The sequence below is a fragment of the Crassostrea angulata genome, chromosome 8 (assembly GCF_025612915.1).
Source record: "Crassostrea angulata isolate pt1a10 chromosome 8, ASM2561291v2, whole genome shotgun sequence".
NCBI lineage: Eukaryota > Metazoa > Mollusca > Bivalvia > Ostreida > Ostreidae > Magallana > Magallana angulata.
In genome coordinates, this window is record NC_069118.1 from 14,999,382 (window position 1) to 15,025,020 (window position 25,639).

General features: G+C 34.1%; 1 protein-coding gene across 2 annotated transcripts in view; it reads right to left on the bottom strand.

Annotated features, from left to right (window-relative positions):
* Positions 1-11,419: 11,419 nt before the first annotated feature.
* Positions 11,420-25,639, bottom strand: part of LOC128161729 (uncharacterized) — a 75,817-nt gene continuing 61,597 nt past the window's right edge. For both annotated transcript variants that reach the window (XM_052825103.1, XM_052825104.1), the window contains one exon: positions 11,420-13,434. In XM_052825103.1, the coding sequence (XP_052681063.1) occupies positions 12,167-13,434 (1,268 nt within the window). In that variant the 3' untranslated portion in view covers positions 11,420-12,166. The remainder of the gene's footprint in view (positions 13,435-25,639) is intronic.

The window sequence follows — 25,639 nt, forward strand, 5'->3', positions numbered from 1 at the left end:
AGATGTTGCGCACATTTAACTGGTATTCAATATGCATACACAAAAGTCAAGCCGATAATATACTTGTGTACTAATTTTTGACAAAGAATTATTTTCAGCACAGTTAACAGTTGAAATCAGTAATTATCACAATAAGATTATCATGTTCAGGTATACGTACAGTAAGATACATACATAAATGCAAATACTATAACCATGCAACAAGTCTTCAACTTCACTCTTCGGGGATTTCCTCACTCTCACTTTCACTGTCCGTTTCTGGAAGGAGGCTGGCATCAGTCATACTACCGTGAAACTTCAAAGGATGAAGTTGAGTTCCTAGAAAGCGAAAGTATCCAAGATACCAGAGGACACTGGCTACATGGGCACAGCATCCCACAACACGAGCCCCTACTTTGCATGTGCAGTACCAGCCACTAATTTCGCCATCTAAAGTAAAATGGATGAACGCTGTATGGCGGACACTGTTAGAATGTCTTGATCTCAGTTTTACTCTCAGTAGGTTTTCAACTGAATTGCACACAAACACTTCAAACTGGTCTTCTGTAAAATTATCCAAGACATAGTTTTTTGCCTCTTTTAACTGATATATTCCAAATGTAATTTCTCTCAGCTTTTCCATAGACAACATGGGAAATTCAGGCAAGGGAACTGCAGTATCACTGGTGTTCATATTAACTTTTTTGAAAACAGATCTTTTTTTTTAGCAGTCCTTCCTCTTCAACCATTTTCTGAACATCATTTCCCTTAAGACTTCTCTCCAACATTTTCTTTGCTAATTCTTTAGAGGAAGAATCCATGTCTGCCAAGTGTGGACGGTAGCAGTTAAATAATGCGCAAACAATACGTAGAAGATCGCCAATGTATGGTATGTAATGGTTGGAAACTACTTTATCAAAGAATTTCCATTGTTTAATCCTTGCATTGACACTTTCAACTACCCATCTCACTTTTGTCACAAGTCTACTTGTATCAGCCTCTTCTGTGCTGTGCTGACTATTGCCTTTCTGAAGATATTGTGGCATTTTTACTTCATATCCCTCCTCAATGAGATATCCAGACACATCCCTAAATCCTCGGTCTACTATGAAAATATCATTATCATACAGCCAGGATTTCATTCCATCAGTATTAGTTTTCAGAATATGTTTTGTGATTAAGGCATCATTGTTTTTCGCATAGTAAGGTCCCAAAATGGACAAAATATAACCATCAGTTCCGACAATGACCATAGGTTTAACTAAGGGTCTATGTTTATGCATGCTATATGACATCCTTTGGAAGGTATAGTTTGAGCTCTTCTGGATGTACACATAGGTGCCATCCAAGACAATAATTGCAGCATCATCATCATGGCTTGAGAATAATTGTTTGGAAAGAGGTGTAGTATCCCTGGAAACAAAATCTTCATGTGATATATGTTGAAATCCAATGTGTAGGGGTACAAAAATTTTCATCAAACAATTCCTTCCACTGTGAATACATCTCTGAATCTGATCTTTGGAGAGAGAAAATATAACACCCAATAGATGGTTTGGCAAACCAGTTCTGAGCTTTGTCAGTAACATGGCAACGCAGGTGTTGATTGTCCGAACACTGCTGTTTCTCAAAGTTGATAAATGGGATACAATGTCTTCAAAGTTTTCTTTTGTAATTCCAGTTAAACTGTAACATACACTGTCTGGTAATAGATTCACATTCTCAAAGTTTAAGCAACTGGAGAGGGCCAAAGTTTTTCTTACATTTTCCAATAAAGTTACAATATCAGTTCTGTTGAATGAAGTTTCTATATATTTGGATTTTAGTAGCTTCAGTGATTCCTTTGTAAATAATTTGTTAATCAAATGATTAACACAACAACGTGCTTTGCTGTTTATGAATATTCCTTTTTCGATAAATGATTGTGTTCTGGCATTTAGAGGTACAACAGATGATTTTCTTCCTTTGCTGAGATATTCTTTGCAAATTACACAGTACTTATGAGAGGATGTAGTAGATTGAACTTTTAATGTTATATTCTTTGGACTTTGCAAATGTTCTGCAGTTGAAGTTTCAATATTGACTAAAAAATTTGAGTCCTCCTCCTCTGATATAACACCTTCAATGAGGGACGCTTCTTTTTGTGTCTTTTCTGATTTAATCACAGTTTTACTGTACTGAGCTCTACACTTATTACAAATCACATCATCAATATGAATTTCTCTGTTGATTAATTTAGTCACATATCTTTTCAGGTCTTTTGTTTTGATAGGTCGCCTCTGCTTCAAATGTGTCCTACCACAAACAGCACATTTGTATGACTTTGGCATATCTGAAAAAGAGGTTAAATTGTTTAAAAATCAATCAACTAATCATCAAATATAACAAAAAAATGAACTACCAGTATACACTGTATTACCGGTACATTTTTATTTTCACAATATTGCATTTGTTTATGTATGTTCATTGTTGAATATATTTACATGTAGTATGTATACATGACTATTCATGAAGTATTATTTATTACACAAACAAGTAGTATGACAGGACATTCTCCTAAAACTTAAAACTTTTATACCTTTTCCATAAACATTTACGAGTTTACTAAGGGATTTTTTTAACTTTCAGGTAAACAGGGTATATTATGCATCTTATGTGCATGTATAAATTGCAGAAACATAATATGAGTCAATCTTTTACATGTGTTACTTTTTTAGCATATTAACTGTGTAACTTCAGATCTATATAATTTTGAAATTCCAATGGGAAAAATATAATATAACAAAGAACCACAAATACCTGGTATATGTGATGTCAAGATATGTCTGGCATTTTTAATATATATATATATAAGTATCAGTTAGTGAATAAAAGGGACATAATGCCTTTGTCACAAAAAACTTGATTTGGAAATTCATTTAAAAATTATTACTTTTTCAATCTTCTGAGAACTGCTGAAGTGAATTTAGCTGAAAACATGTTATGAATAAAAGGGGTTATACATGTGTGGAGATTTGGATGAAAAAGTTATCTGTTAATTAGACAAGATTTTTTTTTAACCACACAATGTCATATTGTCTTCTACCAAGAGAAAAATTCTATAATACCGGTAAATATTTTTCTAGGAAAATGCGCCTACACTTTTGTGTCCTACTTTGCTGTAAAGTTTTGGAAAATTCTGTGCAGTGGACTAATGAACAGACTGACTGATCAAAAAATATTATACATCCACAGTTACCAATGAGAGTAATTTAGGTAGGAACAGCACTTGAGTGCCGGTACATGTATTACTGTCTTATGACAGCATCTAGTTTACACAAATGTTATTGGTTTGACTACTATTTACAAAAAGTGTCACGTGCACATATTAACTAATGAAATCATGAATTGAAAAGGGTTCATTTAAGTAGAGTTAATAATATTGATATTGCTGTTAAATGGAGATTCATCTCCAGTAATTAATACACACACATATTTTTTATTATATCATTATGTTAAATGATTCTAAACTTATATTTCATCAATTGAAAGTTTCATAAATAACATTAGATACATGAGTATAATCCATTATGATGAACATGTATTGGAGAGTTGGTTTAAAAGTAAACAATATTAATATATCATGCAGCTCAAATGGCTGGGGTCATTTCATGTACATGTATTTAAGTATTTTGCATCTTTTGTTTTTGTAGAGTTAATGGGAGAGGGGTAATGGTCTACATGTATATTGTCATACACATTTTCCTTTGTTTCAACTAAAACATTACATGTGCATTTATTGATGTGGATTTGACATTTTTGAAACAAAAAAAGACAATGAACACACAAATACACAGCCAGGAGACTTACTTAGAACTGTAAATTTCAAACCTACACATCACCCATGTTCAGTGATGATGGATCGACAAAGGAACTTTAATGTAAATACATACATGTAATGTTAAAGTCCAATCTACACTTTGCAAAAGTTGTTTCCCTTTGCGGGGTCAACCCGAATGTCAAAAGTGAAAAATCAACTTTTTTTTCTTTATGCTACCAAATATTTTGGCTTCCTGTAATAAAATCTTTTTGAATTGAGTATATTCCTTCAATGTGTGGGTTGCCCCATCCTGGGGCATTCAAATTACACAACAGAAACAGAATTTCATTGTCAAATGACAAAGTTACAAACCTCTAAACTTCAAAGGCTACTGTGAGAAACCAATTGTCTTTTCCCCAAAGATGGCGGCCAAGGGACATAACTTTTGTAAAGTGTGGATTGGTCTATTGTAGTGCATTTTATACATTCATACATTACAGTATATTTATTTTCATTTACTTTCAGTGTCAGTGATATAATCATCTCCCTAGTACTTGTACATGCATATATGCTAAAAGGAATTCACCTGCATTAATTAAAAAAAAAAACCAATACATCGTAATGAAAATGTATCATGATCGTCTGATAGGAATATGTAACATGTTAGTAAATGTGTAAACAATATTTCCGTTTAACGCTTTTAGTAACAGATATTTGATCATCATTTTCATAATTAGGAAAAATGATAACTGAATTGAGTACTTACCGGCATACTGCAGTGATAGCGCAAAGCTTCATCGTCACAAAATGTAATGTATGTTGCAGCCGACAACTTGTTTCGTTTTGACCGCCAAAATAACACCGGAAGTAAGCTAGGCAGCGTAAAAAAACAAGAGGCCCATGGGCCACATCGCTCACCTGAGGAACAATAGGTATGATAAAATCAGCTTAATGGAGTCATAATACAAACTATCTGGACAATGTACAATAATACATGTAGATCCTGTATAAATAAAATCCATTTTCCCCTGGATATTCTTATGTTTATAATCATTAGTCCCTTTTCTAACAAGATGATTTTATAGTCATATCATATGTTGAGTATTGCAGTTCTCAAAATGATCCTTAACAATAGTTTATATATTAGATATAAACGTACATCAAACTCTGAACCTTCTCGGGAGGCCAAAGAATTGTCCTGGGGCCAAATTCTTAACAATTATAAAGAAACATCTGGCTGATTAGTTTCTGAGAAGATTTTTAAAGATTTACCCTATATATTCCTTTGTTAAACTTTGACCCCCCATTGTGGCCCCACCCTACCCCTGGGGATCATGATTTTCACAACTTTGAATCTACACTACCTGAGGATGCTTTCACACAAGTTTCAGCTTTCCTGGCTGATTAGTTTCTGAGAAGAAGATTTTAAAAGATTTACACTGTTTATTCCTATGTAAAACATCGACCTCCCATTGTGGCCCAAACCTACCCCCAGGGTTATGATTTTCACAAATTTGAATCTACACTACCTGAGGATGCTTCCACACAAGTTTCAGCTTTCCTGGCTAATTAGTTTCTGAGAAGAAGATTTTTAAAGATTTACTCTATATAATCATATGTTAAACTTCGACCCCCCATTGTGGCCCCATTCTACCCCCAGGGGTTATTATTTTCACAACTGTGAATCAACACTACCTGAGGATGCTTCCGAAGAAGATTCAGCATTGCCGGCAGATTAGTTTCTGAGAAGAAGATTTTTAAAGATTTACTCTATATATTCCTATGTTTAACTTCGATCCCCCATTGTGGCCCCATCCTACCCCCGGGGGTCATGATTTTCACAACTTTGAATTTACACTACCTAAGGATGCATCCACAAAAGTGTCAGCTTTCCTGGCTGATTAGTTTCTGAGAAGAAGATTTTTAAAGATTTACTCTATATATTCCTATTTTAAACTTCGATCCCCCATTGTGGCCCCACCCTATCCCTGGGGGTCATGATTTTCACAACTATGAATCTACACTACCTGAGGATGCCTTCACACAAGTTTCAGCTTTCCTGGCTGATTAGTTTCTGAGAAGAAGATTTTTAAAGATTTACTCTATATATTCCTATATTAAACTTCGATCCCCCATTGTGGCCCCACCGTACCCCGGGGGTCATGATTTTCACAACTTTGAATCTACACTACCTGAGGATACTTCCACACAGGTGTCAGCTTTCCTGGCCGATTAGTTTCTGAGAAGAAGATTTTTAAAGATTTATTCTATATATTCCTATGTAAAACTTCGATCCTTCATTGTGGCCCCACCCTACCTCCGGAGATCATGATTTTCACAAATTTTTATCTACATTACCTGATGATGCTTTCACACAAGTTTCAGCTTTCCTGGCTGATTAGTTTCTGAGGAGAAGATTTTTAAAGATTTACTCTATATATTCATTTGTTAAACTTCGACCCCCCATTGTGGCCCCACCCTCAGGTGAGCTAAAAAGGTTAAGGTTACAATACAATAAGTTGTTAAAGTTGGTTTCTGGAAGAACAGGCTTTGTAAATTTTCTTAATAAATATTGACAAATTTTTTAATTTTTTAAGCTTTAGTTTTTAAGATCTGTGTACAAACATAGAATTGTGAGCAAATCTCTGTATTTTGCTTATAATTCGAAGCTTAACACTCAAATATGGTTAGTAAATAGAAATTGTAAACAATTAAACACAAGAAACATGCACTACATGTATAACAAATAAAGAACACAATTTATTTTTTCGAAATGAATCATATATATACCTACATATTTTCGTCAGCGATATCAAACTCTATATAAACTGAATAAACTCGAGAAAATGCCGAGCATCTCAACAAAACCTATTGCATTAATCTACATGTACCATTACGCAAAAGATAATGCCGAATTACCGATAGAATGAATTGTATTTCAGTACCCCTACATTTTGCTTAATTTGCGCAGGTAAACAGTAAACTGTTTGATTTACCGAAGTCTCTGTTTGATTTGATACGTAAAAATCACGAAATACAGACGATAGTTTCCAGGTTACAAAGCATAATGAGAACGAAACGAAAATCAGAACAAGCTAACACCATCGTCATGTGTGAAAACTATCAACGCATTGAAATATTTAGCCTCAATTTACTTCACAAAATCGGCACCAATATATTTTGTATGTTTCAAAATTTCCCTTCATACGCGAACTGTTGCACAACAAGCAAATTCATCATAGTCAGAAAGACCTTTTTCGTATAATGTCATGGCTGCTTTAAACAAAGAACCTCGTTTTAGAAGTATGGAATCATTTTACCGTATGCCGAACCCGAAGCTATTAAACTGATTGAAACACGCCTTTCCTTTATTATTATTTTCGTAATAACTCAGATTTGAAACAGAATTACCACTTAATTTTTGCAATTTATATTTTCCTTCCCATAAGGATAATTTATGCTAAACTAGGTTGAATTTGCCTCGGTAGTTCTTGAGAAGAAGATTTTTAAAAATGCACCCCCCCCCCCTTTTTCTACAGTTTCAAGGTTTTCTCCGCTTTGAATACAGATCAAACTTTTATTTCTGCAATTTATATTCGCCCTCCCATAAGGATGCTTTGTGCCAAATTTGGTTGAAATTGGATAAGCGGTTTTAGAGAAGAAGTTCAAAATGTAAAAAGTTTACAGACGGACAGACGGACAGACGGACGGACAGACGGACGACGGACAAAATGTGATCAGAATAGCTCACTTGAGCTTTCAGCTCAGGTGAGCTAAAACCTATCAAAACGCTTACTGCTTTCATTATACAATTTATCTACAGTTAAAATGATTCTGTTATATTAGCGAACTGATTTCTTATTCGTTGTATTGATTTTATGTTTAAGGAATAAACAACACACTCGGGAATTCGCTACAAAAGGATTTCCGACAATTCCGGAATAATCTCGATCAATATTTCCCCGATCGATTTTTTTGTCATTATTTTCAAAATAAACACATGAGCGGAGGAGAGAACCACGTTCATATTTTTATCATCAGTCAATGATATTTGAATTTTCTTGTACCCAAAGTATGATCGCGGTTCTTGCTTCCGCTCACATCGAATTTTCAGTATTTTGTGACGTAAAACAGGTTTTTCAGACAAAATCTCATTAAGAAAATAGAGTAGCGATTCAAATTGTATCAAATGGGACAAAAACTTTAAAATTTTCACTATGATGGAAAAGTTTAGGTATTGTACATGCATTATTAGACGTATCAACTCTTAGTTTATTGTTTTGATTTTTCAAGGTTTAGGGGGCAGATCTTGTACGATACCCTATCTTGTTCTTTGTTTTTATTTGTTATCATCAACAAACACGAATGTACTGAGTAGACAACAATGTTGAAAATGTTTGAAAACGTTTTGGTGTAAATTTACCTCACGTTATAATCATAAGTCATTGCTTTTTGGAATGAAACAGGTTTCCCTTTTTCTAGTTTTATTCATAATTTGTATACAAAAGAGGGTAGATATACATCTTGTTGTATACAAGAGAAGATACTAGTGTATGACTGAAATACTAAACTTCTTTCCTACTTCATACTTATAGTCTTCTTTAAATTTCATTTTTTTTAGAATAGAAAACCTCAACACAAATATGTCATGCATGCATAAATATGCATTTTATAATATTGCTTTTCTTTAACCTAAATATGTTATTAAAATGATACCGTGTGTTTGCATCTCAGTCAGTAGATCGCCAGTACTTACTAATTGATGCTTCCGATTGTCCTTTTTCTCTCCGTAAATCAAGTAATTTGAAATAAAATAAAAAAAAATATACATATTGCTAGTTGTTCAAAATTTTCAATATTTCTGATAATTTTATTATTATTTGTAATTCGACAATGGGTGGAATATAAGTATGGACATTACCCAGCAGATTTTGTTCTTGACAAAGTGTTGTCTGTGTGATAGGATTGCATTTATACTCTCTTCTCATTATATCGCAGGTTCCGTTGAATCGTGGTATGTTCCAAAAAGTAGGAATTCAGTTTTTTCCCGTGATTTTCCACAAGGAGATCATGCACCAACTTCAGGATGAGTGCAAAGAAGGTTGTCAAATATATCGGCAAATAAAATTTTCTCACAATAATTTTTTTTCCGGAGAGAAAGCAAGTTAAAAAGTTCACAATGTATCTGATGAAAAAAAAAATACATAAAAAGCATAATAGAATTTATATTTCATTCCCTAACCAGTTTAAGTGACTTTGCTTTCATGAAGAATCGTATTTTATTTTTAAAGAATAAAAACTGTCCGTTATAACTAAACCAGGCTACCAAATTTCCAATGCCGCGATACAATGGAACTCTCTAATTTTGGAGGTGAATAAGACTTATGATTTAAAAATAGCACACAAAATAAACTAAGTAAGTTGGGAAATTGATGTTCCTCAAAAAAGCTAGTCTAAAACAAGCTTTTTTAAACAGCACTAATGACATGTGAAAATGATAACTTGGTATATCGTTTTTTAGGGAAAAAAATAAGTACCGCGATATTATGAGACACCAGTATATATATTACTTAACTTTCAGTTATATTATAAATACTTACTTTTATTGTCGATGATCAGATTTACGGGTAGATTTTTAGTAATGTTTTCTTCTATTATAGTCTCCCGCTTTCATGTCAGGCACTTGTACGTTTATAACTTAAGCAAAATATAACGACCTTTCTGATTGGTTCTAATAATTTATTTTACATTCGGAAAGTTTCGTAGTTTTACATAATCATTTGGAAAACAACCAGTTCGAGCTATATTTACATTCAGTCATTTTGATTGGCTAAGAGAAACACACCCCCAGAGCGGTGTATTTAAAGTCAGGTTTTGCCTTAGTCCGGCAGTTGACGTGGAATCTTCTCTTAGGTTCGAGTCAACTCACTCCCCTGGGTAGATAGGTGGGCCCCAGTCTCCGTTTCCTGTCTTGTGCATCGTTTCGTTCATAGTCTCTTTATAACTCAATTCTCCCTTCCGTTTCTTTTGTGCTAAATTCAACTTTGGAAACCTGTTAGGTTATTTGTGTATTTCATTCAGTCCGTGCGGGGTGGTACTTATAATTTGTTCGGGTTTCTTGGATTTAACATTAACTATAAGGTAGATTTAGTAATTTATCTATTTGGTTAGGACGGTAAATTTAATGTTAGTATTCCTAGATATTTTTCATTGTGAATATCATTTTTGTGTGTCTCATTTCATGCTCATTATTAAATATATTCAAAACCTTTACACTTGTTTTCGTTCACATTGAAATTGGAATAAAGGTACTTGTTAATTTAAAGTTAACATAAATATGTGACAGAGTGATTGAGCGTTGATATTAATTTCCAGAATCTTTACATTATTATGGAGTTTTGAATTTAGACTTAGAAAACAGACGGATTTGAGACTGACTTAACTTAAGCGACTATAGACTTAAGAATATCATGGAACTCCTGGTATAAATTAAAGTTAAAACAACTATACAATTACATCTGCATACCCCGCACTTGTCGCAGAGGTAATGAAAGACAGGACTTTTTTCTAATGCAAGAAAATCGTCTTCGCAGCAAATCATTCCATTTTAGCATTTGTATCAATTTTATATTTATACTTCTTAATCTCTTTACTTCCTTTTCAAATGATGTCTGTACTTATTGCAAGATGTCGAGGGAAATCTCTCCTATGGGTCTTCACACTTGCATTTAACCACGTAGTGGCTCTTAAACGTAAAACAAGCCACATTTTCAAATATACTTCTGGTGTTTATTTATACATCTATTCATTACTACATGTAAAGTTTAAACCATTTACAGACAAAATAAAAGTTTTCTTCACACATGAATTTTATATGTTGAAATAACGTACGTAACACAAATGATAAAAGTACAGTCACATAAATAACACATGTATTACAATATGTAACATATGGGAAAAGTAACGTTACACTTGTATGTATGTATGTATGTATGTATGTATGTATGTATGTATGTATGTATGTATGTATGTATGTATGTATGTATGTATGTGTGTGTGTGTGTGTGTGTGTGTGTATGTATGTATGTATGTATGTATGTATGTATGTATGTATGTATGTATTCATGGGTTTACCAACAAGTGTATATATGTAACATATGTTCTTGAACTGATGTGTAACATGTGTTGAAAATACGCATGATTTACACATATATGATACACATGGGTTTTACGTATGTTTGATCTAAACATATTCAAAAAATATGTGTGGCACATATTGCTGTACATGTGTATTTGAATAAAACGTGTTCAGAAACATACTCAAAGCCTTTGAAAGAACTCCAGAACTGTTTTAGTGAAAATACATACGTAAATACGCATGTGTTAAATCGACCCCCAGTACAATCCCGTTTCTACATATAACTCGCTCAGGGTTAACGTTTTATAAAGCAGTAGACGGATTGAGCTTTTAAGTCAAAAAAATGTATGTAAAATAATTTACTGAAATACAGTACAATCAAAATATGCAGATGTTTGCAAACTTATTCTTGCTGAATGTGATTAGACAGACGTTTAGTGATGGACATAAAAAATATGACTGCACGCAGACCTATCGTTAATTAAAAAAAAAAAAAACTTAAATTGCAACTTCACATTGATTACATGCTGATGCTTTCCCTCGTTGCGCACTACTTCCAATACATCCTCTCACTTCTGGCTAAGAGAGTGCTCTTTTGATATAGAATGTGACTGATGATGCACATTGTGATCCAGAGACTAAGCAGTTTTGTAGCTTATTAAAAAAAGGTATTTGAATTTCTCTCACAAGGACTGTCTAATATTTTCCCAGAAAACTCGTTTGAAGAATCATTTAAACGTATATGGTCTGCCCAAAAAATGACTTTTCATACAGTGAGTTTTCCTCCCACGTGAATATTACAATTACATGCAATCAAAACAACATAGATGGGTCTATAAAATGGCCATTAGTTTGCGTAAAACACTACTTGGTTCAAGCAAAGAAATGTATACTAGTAAATGTCAATCCTTTTTCTCCGATTACATTTCGTAGTGTTTCTTTTCTGTAAATCATTTGAAATACTTGACAATGATAGTTTCATGGCTTCATTATTCAATAATAATGAGGACGCCGGACAAAGTTCATATGACTTTTTTACTTTTGAATATTTTTGAGAAGCAATTTTCTTGTGCATGCAGGTCCGGTAGGGTCATCGTCGACGTTTATTTTGTAGGCGATTTTCCTATAATTTCTGTACCGGCTCATTTTGTTCCAATTTTTTGCGTATCGATCAAAAATGATAATTGAAGCATTCAGTTCCTATCGGAAATAACTGAAATGTTTTTATTGCTTTTTTGTTAATGTGTCCTTTACAAATATTTATCAAGAAGTTGTAACATTTTTAGGTCTTCATTGCCAGTTTTCCTTGCATTATTAGCACCTGGAATGGTTGAAAAGTCAATATCGCATTTTAAAAGGTATTCGGCAAACTCATGGTCATTGTATTTGATTGCAAGCGTTAACACAGAGTTTCCTTGTTTGGTAAGCCCTTTTATGTCCACATTGTATTTTGGATCTCGAATCATTTCAAAAATTTCGACTTCATTGCCTCTGTTAGTGCCTTTTCCAGCAACAAAATGTGCACAAGTCCAGTTATTTTGAGTCTTTTTTGTACTTAAAAAAGAATATCTGGATAGAATATATCTGCACATTTCCCTGTGAGAATGTAAACATGCCATGTGAAGAATATTGATGCCTGTGGTTGTTTCTTTGGTCACAACAGCTCTTTTCGATACAAGATGTTTCATAATTTTCACATTGCCACCCCTTGCAGCAAAATGACCAGCATGTCGCCCTTTGTGATCAACGGCATTAAGCAAAGAAGGGCACACTTTTACAATATATTTACATGTAGTTAAATGCCCATTATCGCAAGAAATGTGTAATGCATTTCTTTTACTTTCAGAGCAGTCTTCAAAGTTTAATTTTTCCTTATACAGAAATCTTAAAATATCTTTATTGCCATTCCTTGCTGCATGCAAAATCGCGTTCCATCCATCTTTGCTTTTTGATGACATAAGATCTTGAAGTTGAATTTCCTTAGAAATATACTCGCATACTTCCAGTTTATTATAAATGCAAGCAATATGAAATATGTTTTGTTCGTTGTTAGTTACTGCCATGGCATCAACACCTCCATCAATAAGTAGCTGAATTATTTTAACTGAACCTGCTTCAGCAGCGTAATGGCAAGCATTTTTACCTTGTAACGACTTTTCAGTTATTTTTGTTTGGAATTTTTCATGATTCAGAATGTATTTGCATATATCATAACGTCCATATTTTGAAGCAATGTGAAGAACAGTCATTTGATCGTGTGTCTTTTGACATATATTCAACTTTTCCGATATTAACGCATCAAATATCTTTCTATTACCACCTTTTGCAGCCACATGCAGGGCATTCCACCCTTTTGGATCTGATCTTACCAATAAATGGGGCCTTGGACTAATTTCTTTTCTTAAATGAAAATTAAAGTCTTCAATGTTTCCATCTAAACAGGCTTGTAAGATATGTTTCATTGAAACCAACCCTTCGTCCGTCTCTTCCTCATCAGCCCCAAAGGAAGGTTGAAATTCTACAGTAAAATTAAGATATATATATTACAAACGCAGTTTTAACAGAGGTGTTAATCCAAAATTTAAATATTCAGCTGGTTAACAATACACAGGGAAAACAACTACCAAATTCATATTATTAACATTTGCTGCACTGATGATAAAACACATTCAGATTAAATTTGTCGGATGAAAATAAAAATGCCTTGATTAAAGAGTGTGTATAACTAAAACGATTTTAAGGATTTCGTTCACTCAAAAAGAGAAAAATCAGCTGATGAATATGAAAATAACAATGAAAAACCATTGATTATTTATCATAGAACTTCGCTTGCAGTAATATTTTTCACTTTCGAAAACAAGGTCAAAGACTTCCTTTTGTAAATAAGTGGGCCTTGAATGTTTTTGAAGAAAAAAAATCGATTGAAAAATCTTGTTTTCGTTCCGAAGGATTTCTAGAAAGACATGATCAAAATTTGCATCTTTTGTATCAATTTCAATCACGATTCACATGATTTTAAAACAGATATCTCAATTCTATAAAGCACTTGTCATTGTCAATAATTGATTACATTATTGTTTTTGTGTGTTTTTATTTAATTTCGAGATATATCTGGATAAATTCTACTAGTTTTGTTAGAGTTCATTACGACCCGACCACAATGATCTTTTCATAATATCAAAGAAACAATTCATAGAATATTATATACAAATTTGAAATGTGCAGTAGGTGAGTAGACATGAAAGAATATATTTACATTTTCCAGTGTCTTTGCCTGTGATAACACTACGTATCGATTTTGAACTATATAACCTATAACTTCAATGAGGCGCCAGCGGAGTTTGCTTATTTATATTTTAATATATTTAATCGTACAATGGCTTAAATTATATAAATGGCTTATTAGGAAAAAGGAATACTTTATCATTCTTTAAATATTATGGGGTGATAATTTCGGTCGGGGCATGATAAAATCTATAATAAAACTTTTCGGGTTTTATTGGGTTTGTACGGAATATTTTATCTGGCGGCCGCCAGATAATTATTTGGCGGCCGCCACTTATTATCTGGCGGCCGCCATATAATTTTCTGGCGGCCGCCAGTTATTATCTGGCGGCCGCCATATAATTTTCTGGCGGCCGCCACATAATTATCTGGCGGCCGCCAGATAATTATTTGGCGGCCGCCATTTATTATCTGGCGGCCGCCACTTATTATCTGGCGGCCGCCACATAATTATCTGGCGGCCGCCACATAATTATTTGGCGGCCGCCTGATAAAACCTGGCTTCCTGATGCGTGCGCATGTTTTAATGGGAGCTTTTTAGGGAGTTGTGGATACACTCTAATTTATTAGTTTTATTAATTATTTCTGAAACTTGACATTAAATATCAATTGCAGAGCTTAGGATTTTGAAAAACTGGTTGAGTTGAATGTATAGAAGACTTTGTTGATAGAATCTAGAATGAATTTTATATTACTTTGTGCCTTGTATTATACATGTATGTTGTATAAAACATGGTATTTTAGAGTTGATTCTGAACTTTTAAAACTGAAGTAAACACCCGTTCAGGAAATCTTAACATTAAAAAACCTTAACTTGAGAGGAATTTTATGTAAACATGTATAAGTAAAGGAACGCACTGCCTTCTATATGTTTTAATTTTGGTATAAGAATTTACCAACGCAGATTAAAGTCAGCTTTATTGACCACGACAGCTAGTACAGGCAATATTATCACGAGAGCAGATCCATCTATGACTTTATAAGGATAAACAAGGATAAGTGTTTACTAGCATTCGTGGCCATAAAAATGAAACTATTTAACTGACTGTGTTGTTAAACTTATATTCCAAATCACATGAAAGGCAGTACAATAAAAAGACCGCGATCGGCCACAGTCTCTCTGGGTAAATCAAAGTACTGAGAGTACTGAAAGGCGGGGTCTTGAAAGTTTGTAATTGTTTACGTTTTCATCCGTTATGTTCCAAAAATTATAAGCTTGAATTAGTTGTTTCAATCTACATGTAGTATGCTAAAGTTCGGCCTTTTGTAATTGCCTGATACTTTGTCATAATTTTGCTAAATCCCGACCGGGACTGTTCTTCATAATTGTAGAAAATTGACACAACGGTATATTATGTAAAATAAGACCCCAAGAAAATTTTTAGAAAACTACAACTTACCGGGAAAATCAAAACAACCATTTTTAGTAGGGATGACAAATTGGTTAATTTTTAGTACTCGGTTACTTGGACGTTTTTCCGATCGAGTACCCGGGTACTCGTTAAGAGTGTAAATAAATCTGAACAAGTACATTGAGAACTGTAAAAACTTGGTCACTTTTGTAGAAATTCCTCCTTACAATGTATGTTTAAGACAAATGTGATTTAACATGTTTGTCGTCCCCCGTCCCCCCCCCCCCCCCCCCCCCCCCGTATAGAATAAGCTAGTTTACTCGCACAGCTGATATTTTACGATTTTTGAATCTTCAGTTCTTTTAAAATATTTCCAGACCTTTGAAGTTTAGGTCTGTTCAATTTCTCTACTGTGTGCTATCAAATTCATATAATAGACTATATAAACGACAATGTTCAGTGAAAACAAATCATTAAAGTAAACCAAAAAATAAGCGTCAAAGACAGCCAAAGGTGAGAAAGCTAGGTAACAGGTGCTTGGTCACGATAATTACTATAGCATTGAATCATGATTTTTAAAGTATACACTCTCATAACTGCAGCGGTGTGTGCATACAAATTGAGTAACGCGCGGTAGTATATGGTGGCATATCTCTGCCCCCTGTGTGCAAGTTAGTTTTCTCTTAATTTGTTGACATACAAGATAAATATGTTGACATGCAAGATAGTTATGTCAACATGCAACATAACTATGTTGACATGCAAGAAAACTGCTATCAAATAAGAGTTATAAAAAATCTCAAATATCGCCAGCATGTGACATCCAAGATGCTAGATATGTTACCTATTGATGTCAACATGCAACCTCTTTATATTAACATGCAACTTCTTTATGTCAACATGCAATTTAGTTATGTAAACATGCAAGATAAAAATTGTTGACATGCAACTTATAAGTTGCATGTCAACAAATTTATCTCGCATGTAAACATAACTAATTCATATTATAAAACTGTGCGTAATTTAAATACACGTGCGTAATTCAAATACAGATTAGAAACTACTTGCCATGCAAAATAACATAACGTTGATTTTAGAATTGATAATAATCGATAAAATCAACTCCCGACAGTACTTCAGTACTTTGATTATCTTCTTAAAATTGAAATAAGTCCTATTCATTTACATGTACTACCACACAATAAATTAAAGATTTAAAACACAACAACCATGCGTTATCTCTGAATTCATAGGTCTAATATTGGTGCGAGATATTTATCAATGGGAGAAAGATCAGCTGAGTTTCTGATGAGAGGCATTAAGATATTGATGAAGAAATCTTTTAAATCATGAATATGACTGGTTTGCCCGTTATAAAGTATAGAAAATGTCTCATAACATTAAAACAAATTACATGATTGTATATTCCAACTAAGCCGGACAACATGAACATTAACATTTAACTTGGTTCTTCAATCGATAAGATTGTATATATCAATTAATCTATTGGTCACCAAAAATGTATAATCTATATAGATTTTGCTTACAAGAATATGACGTGATTCATTCACGTTTGGTCTCCATTTTCTTGTTTTATCGATTTGAAAAGCAGATGACTGCATTTGGAGTATGATTTTTAATGAAATTTCAGAATCGGTTGTATCGTGATTCGTGTAAATGATGCACGAGTTGACACAAAAAAGTAGTAAGTGGCGAACGAATTTATTTTTTACCTATTAATTTTATATGAATCGCTGCCAAAAAAATCATGACAGGTACAATATAGAAGGTCGAAAAAATCAAAATGGCTACTGCGACAATTTTTTGTTATTGTTTTAGTACTTGGAATAATCTTATTGTAAAAAAGAAATATTTCTAACGTTAGAATATAACGATTTAAATTATATACCTAAATATAGTTGCTTTGATTTTTCCGGTTAGTTGTAGTTTTTTAAAAATTTTCTTGGGGTCTTATTTTACATAACATACCGTTGTGTCAATTTTCTACAACTATGAAGAACAGTCCCGGTCGGGATTTAGCAAAATTATGACAAAGTATCAGGCAATTGCAAAAAGCTGAACTTTAGCATACTACATGTAGATTGAAACAACTAATTCAAACTCATAATTTTTGGAACATACCGGAGGAAAACGTGAACAATTACACATTCAAACTTTCAAGACCCCGCCTTTCAGTACTCTCAGTACTTTGATTTACCCAGAGAGACTGTGGCCGATCGCGGTCTTTTTATTGTACTGCCTTTCATGTGATTTGGAATAAAAGTTTAACAACACAGTCAGTTAAATAGTTTCATTTTTATGGCCACGAATGCTAGTAAACACTTATCCTGGTTTATCCTTATAAAGTCATAGATGGATCTGCTCTCGTGATAATATTGCCTGTACTAGCTGTCGTGGTCAATAAAGCTGACTTAAATCTGCGTTGGTAAATTCTTATACCAAAATTAAAACATATAGAAGGCAGTGCGTTCCTTTACTTATACATGTTTACATAAAATTCCTCTCAAGATAAGGTTTTTTAATGTTAAGAATTCCTGAACGGGTGTTTAGTTCAGTTTTAAAAGTTCAGAATCAACTCTAAAACACCATGTTTTATACAACATACATGTATAATACAAGGCACAAAGTAATATAAAATTCATTCTAGATTCTATCAACAAAGTCTTCTATACATTCAACTCAACCAGTTTTTCAAAATCCTAAGCTCTGCAATTGATATTTAATGTCAAGTTTCAGAAATAATTAATAAAACTAATAAATTAGAGTGTATCCACAACTCCCTAAAAAGCTCCCATTAAAACATGCGCACGCATCAGGAAGCCAGGTTTTATCTGGCGGCCGCCAAAAAATTATGTGGCGGCCGCCAGATAATTATGTGGCGGCCGCCAGATAATAAGTGGCGGCCGCCAGAAAATTATGTGGCGGCCGCCAGATAATTATATGGCGGCCGCCAGAAAATTATATGGCGGCCGCCAGATAATAAGTGGCGGCCGCCAAATAATTATCTGGCGGCCGCCAGATAAAATATTTTTCTTACGTGGCACCAATGGGCTTCCGTACTACGGTTTGATCACGCCCCGACCGAAATTATCACCTCACAATACTCTAAGAATGATTCCTTATTAAGGTCTTCCGTTTCCAAAATGAAATATGGTATTGAAAACGAGCCAGTTGCAGCGAAGACCTAGAGTGAAATAACAAGTCATAGTGTGTATCTGTGTGGATTTGTGATCAACCCCAGAGCTCCGTATCTTGGCGCATCACCTTACAGGAAAATGATTGACCTAAACGCAATTCACTGGTTTCTTTTGTTTATTTTTTTTTAAAATTCAATACAATGAAGATACCAGGTAGATGAAGGTGTACTTGTCTTTGTATAAAATACCTGTTTAAAAGACTTTACATCATTATTGGTATTTTCAATATATATTCATTTAACCATTGAATTTCAAAATGCATATACATGTACATGCAAACTTCTAAGAGATGAATAGGATTGAAAAGCATTAGATTTTATACAATTCCTAGCAATTTCCTTAAAATAACGTTCCTCAAAAATTTGTCGGAATTACACACAGAGTCCATATTTATTTGATGGATAGTGCAAGATTCAGTGGAATTACACCATCAAAGATGCGGTATTCCTTTACCCTTTTGATTGCCCGTTCAACCTGAATTCGCAGGCGTGCAATTTAATTGCTCATAGAAACCTCATTCTTTGAGAATTTCCGGAATGGAGGAATAAAAAGGCCTGCATTTTTGGCTTTAACTAGATCCTGAACTAGGAGAAACTCGTCAATCATAGTTGTAACTGTTAGTTTGAGAGACCAAAATACAGATTTCAATGTCTGGTAATCTTAAAATTTTGTTTAAAAAATTATCGTGTTGTCATCATTGTGAATTAGTTCTAGTCCAAACTATGCCTCTGTTAGAGCTGTATTCTCCTCCTCAAATCGCTGTAGTTCTGCTTGAGCTGATTCAAGTTTTGAAAGATCCGATTCATGCGGTACAACATAGTCATGCTCACATGTTGCAATGGGAACTTGTACACAGTAACTTTCTGAAGTTGAAGCAGATGTTGATGGTACTTAACCCATATCCTTTGCAATATTGACTCTGAAAATTGGGAACAAATACATATGCTGTATTTTCTTTTAAATTTCATTTACAAAAAATATTTTCTTTAGAAAACTTTCAATCATACTTTCAAATTCTAATGTAAACAAAAATTAGTTGACTATCAAACAATAAATTTTTCAGGGCTACAGCTCTTAATAAATGTAAAGGGCGTACAATCATGATCATTGAAGACTGATATTTTCTTCAGTAATAATTACAGTACATTAATGATATTTGCACATTTACCATTACAAGTGATAAAATCTCTCTTCCTTATAGATTCAGATGGAAATTTATCATACCTTAATTTTCAGACAACATTACAAAGATTTTTGTTAATAACATATAATCAGATACATCAAATTTGTACACTAGTCCTGTTCATGCATTTTCATACCTCAAATAACTTTCAATGGTCTTTACTGTTGTCCTAACCGCTTTGCAGGTGTCTTCGTCAAGGCAATTTTTTGGGGGCCAGCGCAAGCCACAAGTTGTTATCCTTCAAATGTTTTAATATATCAGCATCTTCAAAGTGTGACGAACACCCAAGAGCATTATTGGTTATCTGTGTATTGAAAGAGAATACACATTACACATTTGTCCTAGCTTATTCTAGTTTTAATAAAACTTATTTTGGTAAACATTCATATATACTCAACTGGTTAAGTCAATTAACAAATCATGAAGGTGTATTTATGTCTGAATAGTTATCCTTTGACATTAACAGTGTTTAAGATATATATTGTGATATATTTGATTATTCTTTCACTTCTTGTTGTACCGTGGCCAGGTGCGTTTACTATGCACTTTATGCATAGTATAACTGCACTACCATTTGCGAGCAAAAGGCGTGTAAAATAACATTATGTTGACTTCATTAAATCATATAAAAGGCTGCATACGTTAGCCACATTTGTCACATATCGATAGTGTATCATTTCTTAATTATTTCATCTATCAATATGGAACTTTTTTGTGTTATATATATATATATATATATATATATATATATATATATATATATATATATATATATATATATATATTAAAGCACTAAAAATAACCAACGACACGAACAATAAAGTAAAATATTGTCAAATTTTCGGGACAACCCGTCCCTTCTTCAGGACAACAAAATAAAAACTACATAAGAAAGAAGAAAAACATCTACAAAACTAGCACTAAACTAAACTAAATAATATATAAAAACTAGATAATGTTTAAACACCGGATCAAAACGTGGCAGCTACATCTTTATATTTAAGAATTCGAGCCCGAGAAAGAAAAATCCCGTCCGACGCAGCGGACGGTCTGTGAAGAAGTGCTGAAAGATAACGCGAACGAATTAACTTGCTAATTGGGGGTTGCTGTTAATTAAGTTGTACTAGTAAGATAATTCGTAGTGAAAGTTTGTAGGGAAGATTGGCCCTGTAAAAGACCACATAAATAATCATGAATGTAAAAACTAATGGAAGTGAAATAAAGCAAAAGAACAAAACCGATTAAGGAAATAGCTAATAATTTGAATAAATAACATGATTAATAGTTTGTACATGGACCGAAAAAGATGAAGATGGTGATATTGCTACGAAAACAAATCAGTACTTAGTTGATGTTCATTTTGGTGAAGTCACTTAATTTGTTAATGCCGTCAGGGCGGAATGACTTCAGTCTATGCATCCAAAATTTTTCTTTGTTTTTTCTCTCCGCATCTGTCCAGTTAGGGTTGTGATCAATGACCAAAACCATCATGTCCTCCCATTTGTGATCATCTAAATTAAAATGTTCCCCGACGGGTTCTTTAATTTTCTTAGTTTTGATGGTGGAACGATGATTATTGATGCGCCTGCGGAGGTCTCCTGTTTCCCCTACGTATTGTTTCTGACAAAATTTACAATTGATGAGATATACACAATTGTCCGTACGACAAGAAGTATTTGCAAAAATTTTGTAAGTACGGCCAGTAATGGGGCTAGAAAAGTGATCCGGTGTTTAAACATTATCTAGTTTTTATATATTATTTAGTTTAGTTTAGTGCTAGTTTTGTAGATGTTTTTCTTCTTTCTTATGTAGTTTTTATTTTGTTGTCCTGAAGAAGGGACGGGTTGTCCCGAAAATTTGACAATATTTTACTTTATTGTTCGTGTCGTTGGTTATTTTTAGTGCTTTTTTATATCTCATCTTATAACCTTGTATCGTTTGATCCGACACTTTAGATAACGAGTGTTGTTGGTTTGCTAGTGCTTCTTATAGCTTTTTCACCAACGGTATCTTTTGATCCACTCGTTTATCTCTGGACATTTACATTTGTTTATTTATTATTGTTTCATTTGTTTCACTTGTTCCCTGCCATGTTTCTTTACTACAAATTTACTTGAATCCTTCGTGTTCATTCAAATTTCGTAACTCTTCCATACATTTCGTAATGTTCCTACAACAATTCGGCCTGACGTTATTTTCGTAACTTTTATTCAATTTGATCGTGACCCCATCTATTTATTCCGGCTTTTCGTTTCTCTTTATTACGCTTTAATAATGTCAATTCAAAGTAGCCAAACATTTAAACTCCTTAAAAATCAGCATAAAAAATCTATAAAATCTCAACACAGGATCTCCAATATTGAAGCATATTTACAATGTGACACGATACCAAAAGGTTTCAAAATCAATTCTGAACCAAATGTTGGACCGGTTTCCAAAAATTTCATGACACGTTGGGAAAGCATTCTCAAGAGATGCTCAAAAGAACTTATGTCACTCTGCCTTTCTTGGGACCATCACAAGTTACAACAATACGAGAACAACATCACAGCTCTAAATTTATCTCTTACCAAAACTAACTCTGACGCGGACTTGAGGGAAGCCAACAATATCATTCGTACTTACAATGAGGCCCTCACCAAAAACTTACTAAAAACACAGGAAAAGAAATTCGTCCGTGATAATATCAGTTTAAAATTTAACAGCAGGACAAACAACATTAATAACGTGTCTCACAAGAAAACCAAAGCACCCCGTTGTAGACGCTTTGTACGGAAAACAGTTCCAACAACAGACGGAGATAATTCTAACGCTAAGGTTTGTCCTGTACTTAACGTTTCTAGTGTATCTCTTACCGAATCCGAAACATCACTGCTTTCCAAAGGCCTCAACTTTTGCCCTACACCCCGGGAAGTAAACGAAAGAGCTGTAAGAGAGGACACTAGGGCTTTTTTCCGTAGACTTAGACTGAAAGTACATTTCTCTAGAAAAAACTCCAGTTCTGATGTAGGTGACAAGTCCCAAACTTTTTTACAAGACCTTGAAAACCATAAACTATATAGACCTAAGAGCAACTGGGAACGGATGCGGAGCCTTAGAATCATATATAGAAGCTGTCGAGTCAGACATCGAGAAACTCCTTTCCAAACAACACAGACACCCGGATAATCTAAATAAAGAAGAAAGATCAGCATTACAAACCCTAAAGAACCGGGAAGACATCGTCATTAAAAAAGCAGATAAAGGGTCAACAATTGTTGTGATGGACCAAGACAAATATCTTGCAGAAGCATACAGATGAACGTTTTTACCAAAAGCTTGACACTGATCCTACAGATGACTTCTCAAATACTATTACCAAAACATTAGATACTATGTTTGAAAATAATGAAATTGGTTACAATATTTATTCTACCCTTCTTCCTATCAACTGTAAGCCCGGCCAATTTTATGTTCTTCCAAAAATTCACAAACCTGGAATGCCAGGACGTCCCATAGTAAGTGCCATTGGACATCCCACTGAAAAAATTTCAGAATTCATCGACCTTCATCTCCGTCCACATGTTGAAAATTTACCGTCATATCTTAAAGATACAACGGATTATCTTAACAAAACGCCATCTTCAAATCTTCCAGATAATACTATTCTCGTGACGATGGATGTCACATCCCTTTACACCAACATTCCGCATGACGAAGGTATTGCAGCCTGTAAAGAGGTATGGGACGCTAGAGAGGTTCAGATCCCTTCAACTGAATCTCTCACCAAGCTCCTAGAGCACGTTCTAAAATTCAATAATTTTATGTTCAATGGAGAACACTACCTTCAAGTCAGTGGCACTGCTATGGGCACCAAAATGGCACCATCTTATGCCAATATATTCATGGGTAATCTAGAGCGTAACCTACTAACACAGTCACCCTTCAAACCTCTTAGTTGGTTGCGCTTCATAGACGACATCGAAATGAAGTGGGTTAACAATAGAAACAACCTCGATGATTTTATTACCTTTGTCAATTCTTTCCATCATTCTATCAAATTTACGACTGAAATTCCCTCATTCAACAACACGTTTCTTGACACTACTTCAACTTTAGTCGATGGTAAACTCGATTTCAATCTTCATACTAAACCTACAGATTCCCACCTCTATTTAATGACGTCTAGCTGCCACCCACCTCATACGTTTAGAGGCATACCAAAAGGCCTAGCCACCAGAGTCAGACGTTCAACTCAAGAACTATACTCTGAGCAAAGTCAACTCCTAAAATCCCACTTATGTGCCAGGGGCTACAGCTCGCACTCTGTACAGAATGCAATTGATGATTTAGCTAAAGAGGATCGTTTATCCCTTCTGAAATATAAACCCAAAAACGAAGACAACAAGGTCCCATTTGTCACTACTTACCACCCTGTCCTTAGGGGCCTAAATGCAGTCTTAAAGAAGAACCTACCAATCCTTTACAACAATGATAAAATGGTTGAGGTTTTCAAAAAAAACCCCAATGGCAGCTTTCAAGCACCCTAGAAACCTTAAGGACATGGTGGTAAGAACCAAACTAAAGAACCCTCTGCCTAATGGTGGCTTTAGAACTTGTTCTGACACCAGATGTCTGTTGTGCAAACACAGCTCTGATGCAGACGACTTCTCTAGCCCCATTACTGGCCGTACTTACAAAATTTTCGCAAATACTTCTTGTCGTACGGACAATTGTGTATATCTCATCAATTGTAAATTTTGTCAGAAACAATACGTAGGGGAAACAGGAGACCTCCGCAGGTGCATCAATAATCATCGTTCCACCATCAAAACTAAGAAAATTAAAGAACCCGTCGGGGAACATTTTAATTTAGATGATCACAAATTGGAGGACATGATGGTTTTGGTCATTGATCACAACCCTAACTGGACAGATGCGGAGAGAAAAAACAAAGAAAAATTTTGGATGCATAGACTGAAGTCATTCCGCCCTGACGGCATTAACAAATTAAGTGACTTCACCAAAATGAACATCAACTAAGTACTGATTTGTTTTCGTAGCAATATCACCATCTTCATCTTTTTCGGTCCATGTACAAACTATTAATCATGTTATTTATTCAAATTATTAGCTATTTCCTTAATCGGTTTTGTTCTTTTGCTTTATTTCACTTCCATTAGTTTTTACATTCATGATTATTTAAGTGGTCTTTTACAGGGCCAATCTTCCCTACAAACTTTCACTACGAATTATCTTACTAGTACAACTTAATTAACAGCAACCCCCAATTAGCAAGTTAATTCGTTCGCGTTATCTTTCAGCACTTCTTCACAGACCGTCCGCTGCGTCGGACGGGATTTTTCTTTCTCGGGCTCGAATTCTTAAATATAAAGATGTAGCTGCCACGTTTTGATCCGGTGTTTAAACATTATCTAGTTTTTATATATTATTTAGTTTAGTTTAGTGCTAGTTTTGTAGATGTTTTTCTTCTTTCTTATGTAGTTTTTATTTTGTTGTCCTGAAGAAGGGACGGGTTGTCCCGAAAATTTGACAATATTTTACTTTATTGTTCGTGTCGTTGGTTATTTTTAGTGCTTTTTTATATCTCATCTTATAACCTTGTATCTTTTGATCCAACACTTTAGATAACGAGTGTTGTTGGTTTGCTAGTGCTTCTTATATATATATATATATATATATATA